The 6,182-nt window shown below is 44.2% G+C and overlaps 1 protein-coding gene across 1 annotated transcript; it reads left to right on the forward strand.

The window, feature by feature from the left end:
* The first annotated feature begins 962 nt into the window (after positions 1-962).
* On the forward strand, positions 963-5,598 carry LOC145390927 (uncharacterized). The gene is made up of 3 exons (XM_080265665.1): positions 963-1,097; positions 2,216-3,932; positions 5,468-5,598. Exons 1-3 carry the CDS (start codon positions 963-965, stop codon positions 5,596-5,598), a joined length of 1,983 nt encoding a protein of 660 aa, XP_080121791.1.
* The last annotated feature ends 584 nt before the right edge of the window (positions 5,599-6,182 follow it).

The following is a 6,182-nucleotide window of genomic DNA, read 5'->3' on the forward strand; positions in this document are numbered from 1 at the left end:
TCATTCCGGGTATACACCAAACTTTAAAAAAAAAACACGTTATTTTCATATTTTTGTTAGTTCCTTGCAAAATATGAGGGAAAATAGATATATTGACAGAAATTTAGGGAATATTAACGCAATGCTGATGTTGATGTGGGAAGGAGCGTTGTGATGTGGATGTGGATGTGCAGTTGTGGAGAAACAGGCAGACAAATGAGGAAATAAAGGGGCGTTGTGGTGTTGATGTGGTTGTGGAGTTATGTGTGTAGACATAGAGACAAATGAGGAAGTGAGGGAGCTTTGTGGTGTTGATGTGGAGGTGGAGTTACATGGAGAGACAGACTGACAAATGAGGAAGTGCAGTGAAGTGTTGTGGTGTTGATGTGGATATGGAGTTACGCTGAGACAGACTAACAAATAAGGAAGTGAAGTGAAGTGCTGTGGTGTTGATGTGGATGTGGAGTTACGGGGAGAGACAGACAGACAAATGAGGGAGTAATGGAGTGTTGTGGTGCTATTAGAAAAAGCACCTGAAATGGTTTGGCCATGTGGAGAGAATGAAGAATGAAAGACTGACTGGGAGAGTGTACATTGCCTTAGTAAGATGAAGGGGGAAAGAGGGGGAAGTGGAGACCAAGGATGTGGTGAAGGGTTGGGAGTAGTGAGGTATATGAATGACGATGATATGAATAGGAGGAAGGGCAGCCTGACAGCGAAGGATAGCGTAATATGGAGGCGAAATAGATACAGAGAGATGTAGATAATCCCACATGATCGGGACAACTCTAGATTCTCTTCCTGGTAACAACGGACGAATATCTTTTTTTTTCTTTGGCTTCCTTCATTTTCTGAATTCATTTATTATTATTATTATTTTTATTATTATTATTATTTTTTTTTTTTTAGCGGAGCGAATTCTACAGAGGGCGAGAGAGTTACCGCATTCTTCAAGGCTGCAACTCGTCTCCACAACCACGACTATGCGGTGGGGTGTGGTTGTGGTGGTTGTGGTGGGTGTGGTAGCAGAGTCGGCTCTCCTCTGCACCTCACCACTCTGCTCCTGCGCCGAGAGTTCACTGGGGACCGAAGTTTCCTGCCGCTGTCTGGGTGATGAGGTAAGAGTAACATTATTTTTACTGTTGTTGCCAAGTGGTGGCATGTGAAGGTGTATGGTACGTAGGTGGACTGTTGGGCCTCAGGAAACGGGCTATTAATCCTATGCCCAGAGTAGAACACACAAAAAATGCAAAAGAATGAAAATACTTTGAGATGGTTTGGCCATGTGCAGATGGAGAATGAGAGACGGGCTAGGAGAGTGTATGTGAGTCAAGAGGAAGAGAAAAAGAGAGAGAGACCGAGGATGAAATGGAGGGACGGAGTGGAGAGAAATATCTATAAGAGGGAGGAGTGAGCTGTAGAGAAGGTAGCCAAATTGGAAAGAATAGGGAGACGTGGAGGCGGTTTGTTTGTGGCCATCCCTTACGGAATTAAGGCGTCTGCCAATAACTAAACAGACAGACAGACAGACAACAAGACAGACAGATAGATAGACAGAGAAAGAGAGAGAGATTGATTGACATTGATTGATGGATGGATGCAGGGATGGATGAGTGATAGACAGACGAAAATCTGGGCCAAGTTAAGGTGAAAAGAGTGTAGAATTCAATACTAAAATCAGATTCTTAAATATATTCAGGCGTTTACCATATTCTCACCACTTGCCCCTAATGTGATCAATTAAGGGTGGGAAAGGTGATGAGGTGAGAGAGAGGGAGAGAGAGAGAGAGAGAGAGAGTAAAGAAGGCCTTGCTCTCTTCCTATCATTTCCCCTATAATTATTTCCTCTACGGCAACCTATAAGACCATGGTTTTTGGCCAGCATAATTGTTCAGGAAAATGTCCGTGAGGGATTGGTGAATATCTCTCAAGGATGTACTGGTACTCTCTCTCTCTCTCTCTCTCTCTCTCTCTCTCTCTCTCTCTCTCTCTCTCTCTCTCTCTCTCTCTCTCTCTCTCTCTCTCTCTCTCTCTTCATATATCTATCTTGCTGTCTATCTGTCTTTTTATTTGTCAGTCCATCTGTCTGTCTCTCCTTTGTCTGTCCGATTATGTGTGTGTGCCTCTCTCTCTCTCTCTCTCTCTCTCTCTCTCTCTCTCTCTCTCTCTCTCTCTCTCTCTCTCTCTCTCTCTCTCTCTCTCCATCAAAAGTCTAATATTCTTACCGTACTTCCAGAAACTCACCATCAAGTCTTCAGAATTACCCCAAGCCACCCACAACCTCACCGTCACTGGCTGCTCTTCTCTCACTCTCCAGGATCCTCTCAGCTCTCCACGACTTCGCTCTTTCACCGTCAGAGGAATCCAGAACTTAGAGCTTCCATCTAGAGCTCTATATTCCGGATTGCCAAGGCTCTCTGCAGTCACGATTGAGGATACGAAGATACCGGTCATCCCAAGCCTGAGTTTGAGCAGAATGGGAGGCGGTAGTGTTGGCCTGATGGTCGTCTTCAGAAAAGTTGAAATCGGGACTATTTCGACGGATGCGTTCGCCCATCTGGTGCGTCTCCGTCTTCTGCAGTTTTCGGAATCCAAAATCGGTGACATTAGACGGAATGCATTTGGGAGAGGCCAGAGTCGAGTTGGTAGCCTGAAAATGGATCGATGTCGAATTGGGAGGATCCAGGAACGTGGGATTTGGTTCCAGAGCGCCGATGTGGTTCAGATGGACCGAATAAACTTTGGGCAGGTGATTCGAGGCGCAGTGAGGGTTGATGACTCCTTTTTCTTCTACCTGACACGAAGTAGAATCGAGAACTATGAGGTTGGTGGAATGGGTGGTCGATTTCACAGTGGGGTTATGGTTGACAAGAACTACATCGGCCCCGAGGATATTGACGGGGAGGAATTCAAATCGCTGTTCCAGCTAGAGACTCTGAGATCCCGCCGACCCTCCCGAGCGCCATTTTTCCACTTCACCAACAACGTCCTGACCAAAGTTCTCCCCACCAGACCCTTTTTCCCTGCCAAACCCGAGATCAACATAGCCGTCCCCAACAACACATTCGGAGAGTGTTCTTGCGAGGCGTTTCAAAGCTTTGTATTCTCGCTTAGACCCATTCTCGACTCCTTCGCGCAGGATGTTAACCAGGCAGCAATTGAACACGGCCTTTGCCTTCTGGAGGAGCGCATTTATAGCATCGGCTGCCAAAATCTGAAGCATCCCAAAGCACCACCAGCAAGTCCCACTCCAGTTAGAATTCCCTCACGTATCAAGTCTTCTCTACAGGCAACCCAATTGAGAACCAAAGGACCAGCTTCATTATCTTCTTCTACTAGGGTTCTCTCGGCTGGACTTGCTTTCCATGTCACCACTAAATCTTCAACAGGAGCAGACGGACCCAGAACCAGACAACCAAATTTGCCATCGTCACCTTCACGAAACAGTACTTCAGTTCACGTAACCCAAAGGACGACACAGCGACCTACGACTCCCACAACAACGACTACTACTTCCACCACACTTGCTCTCCCATTACGACCATTACCACGACCCATACAAAGCCATGTAGCAGTTGGTACAGGTGTTCGGATCCCGTCCAGAGCATCTTTCACATCTCGTATTCCATCGTCTGGCTTCCTGTCCTCGTCTTCCGTGTTTCCTTCCATTGCTCCTCCCATCTCAACCTTCTCATCTCCTTCCATCTCATCCTTACTCTCTTCTCCACGTAACTCAGTCTCCGAAAAGCCAGCTGTTCCGAAACCACCTGGCAGAGTAGATACAGTTCCCCAACGCATAGAGGACTTGGACTTAGAAACCATCTGGAATGAAATCTATGCTGGCGTTTTCTCAGAGCGCCTTCGAAAACCCTTCATCCCCGGCCTGAAACCTGAGCACAGCATGAAATTCAAGAAGGTTTCGAAGCCCACCGTGTTTCTTGAAGCTCGAGGAAGTGGGAGAGTTTTCTTTACCCCTCGATAACTAGGAATATTTATCTCTACTTTGCAGTGACTACTTTCCTGTTATGTTATTGGTACTGTCAGAATACAGAGAGAGAGAGAGAGAGAGAGAGAGAGAGAGAGAGAGAGAGGAGGGGGGTGGGGAATATTATCACTACAGGTATTAAGAGAACAGACTAATTTTTTGACTATATCGACTTCTTTTTAAATTCCACCTGGCAATCACTGGACGATTTTTACAAGAAGTGACGGGGTTAATGAAATATGTACCAAACCCCTCCAGTAAAAAAAAATCTATTATAAACTAAAAAAAAAAAGGAAAAAATTCCAATAGATAACAGGAATGTAATAAAAAACACTGATTTCGATAAAGGAATTGATACATTGTCTTGTCTTGAGTGGCAGGATGAAAGCCATATGAGTCTCCTCTAATCTATTATTTTATCTATTGTAATCTATTATAAGGTTGTATTTATCACTGTATATAGCAAATTTTAAAGGCCATCAGAGTATAGCTTCACCTTAAGACCCTTGTATATAGTGCTGGTGTTCTACGGGGTGTCCATATGTAAAATCTTCTTCCACTCCTCCAGGTGCTTTCTCGCGTGTTGTGGGAACTACTTAGCTTTAGCAATGTCTAACTTGTATCATTTATCCATTTCTTACTCCCACTGCCACACTCACACCCACACTAGCAGCCTGAGCCGTCCCAGGAACACATAAGCTAACATCAGGCGAGTTCCTAGTGGGAAGCTTTCTGCGGGCCAACCTGTGTAACTGTGTCATGTGAATCCTAAAAAAAAAAATTGTGTTCTGCCTTCCATTTTTCTCATTCCTCCCCAAGCGACAGTATCCATCCTCGTCATACTTTTTTACCGTGTGCTTCATATTGCTATCACATAAAAATAATTCACGTAACATTCCACCTCATTCCTCTCTCAGCGACAGAGTATCCATACGGTGCTGTTAGTTTACTGTTGCAACTCAGCATTCAAGATGGAGAGATGGCAATTTTAGGCCAAGTTAGAGTAAAAAGGGTGCGCGTCTCTACATCCTCTCCATATCTGTCTTTCGTGTCTGGAGCTTCGTTCTGGTGCTATTCTCTTGTTGCAGTTCAGATTTAAAAACATATGTTCAATTAGAAGCTTAGAGTATAAAAAGTATAATATCAATAGGATGACAAACGGATATATAATGCATCTATAACTTAATGTCAGACTGGAGAGAAGAAAAAGTAGCAGAACGCCTTTAAACTGAACGTCTCGTATTCACGTCGAAAGAGGATTGTGACTGTCTTAATTGGCTTTGTATAGTCGATAGATGCATATTACTCCTCAACTAACAAAATAACAGGACAGGAATACAAACATCAAGCCCAAAAAAGAGAAAGTAGCAGAACGCCTTTATACTAGACGTCTCCTCTTCGCGTCGAAAGAGGGTTGTGATTGTCTTAATGGGCTTTGTATAGTCGATAGGTGCATGTTACTTCTCAACTAACAAACATCAAGCCCAAGCATCTCGGCTACAGGCACACGTGTCCTGCCCCAAACCGGTGACTGGCTGATTCAAGAAGGCCGCAACTATCAGCCAACAGATCAGCGGTCAGGGACACAGCTCATGACTCCCCCAAGGAGTGCACATGACCATCACGTGCCTTAGGGATAAACAACACGGCAAAAAGAGTATCAAGAAGAGTTGGTGACGCACTGGGTAGCTAGTGCAGGGGAGTCCAATATAACCCTATAGCAATTTTTCACCAAGCCTCTTTCATAGATCAAGTGAACATAAGCTATTTTTTACCATTTTGAAAACTATAATCTTTTCACCCTAACTTGGCCTAAAATTTCCATCCCTCCATGCTGAATGCTGAGTTGCAACAATAGATTAACAGTACCATATAATACATCAGTCCTATATGAGACAGCCCTAGCATGTATTCAGTATGGACGATGGGTGTTAGCGCCGAAATGGTGACATGTAGAGGTGTGCGGTACTTAGCAGGACTACTGGGCCTTGAAATCAGGCTGTGAAGCCTATGCCCAGAGTCGGTCACATAAAAAAAAAAAATAAAAAAAAAAATATGCTAGACATGAAGAAGTATTGTGGAAAGGTAGAGCGGCAGTATTATCTTATTCAGCCACTTAGCTACGTGAAATAAGCTAAAAAGGACGAAAATAATAATGGAAATCTGTAGTGAAAAAGAAAAATCGAGAGGTTCATATGTTTTTGGCATGGTGCTGAAA

Source organism: Coenobita brevimanus, chromosome 2, assembly GCF_032717465.1.
Source record: "Coenobita brevimanus isolate Jiangsu-jjx chromosome 2, ASM3271746v2, whole genome shotgun sequence".
Taxonomy (NCBI): domain Eukaryota; kingdom Metazoa; phylum Arthropoda; class Malacostraca; order Decapoda; family Coenobitidae; genus Coenobita; species Coenobita brevimanus.

What these genes read in the sequence shown, in the direction of transcription:
- LOC145390927 (XM_080265665.1), top strand. Translation starts at nt 963, where the DNA reads ATGCGGTGGGGTGTGGTTGTGGTGGTTGTGGTGGGTGTGGTAGCAGAG. An exon ending in GCCGCTGTCTGGGTGATGAG is followed by an intron (nt 1,098 to 2,215) that starts GTAAGAGTAACA and finishes CCGTACTTCCAG; the next exon opens with AAACTCACCATCAAGTCTTC. An exon ending in GTTTCTTGAAGCTCGAGGAA is followed by an intron (nt 3,933 to 5,467) that starts GTGGGAGAGTTT and finishes TCTCGGCTACAG; the next exon opens with GCACACGTGTCCTGCCCCAA.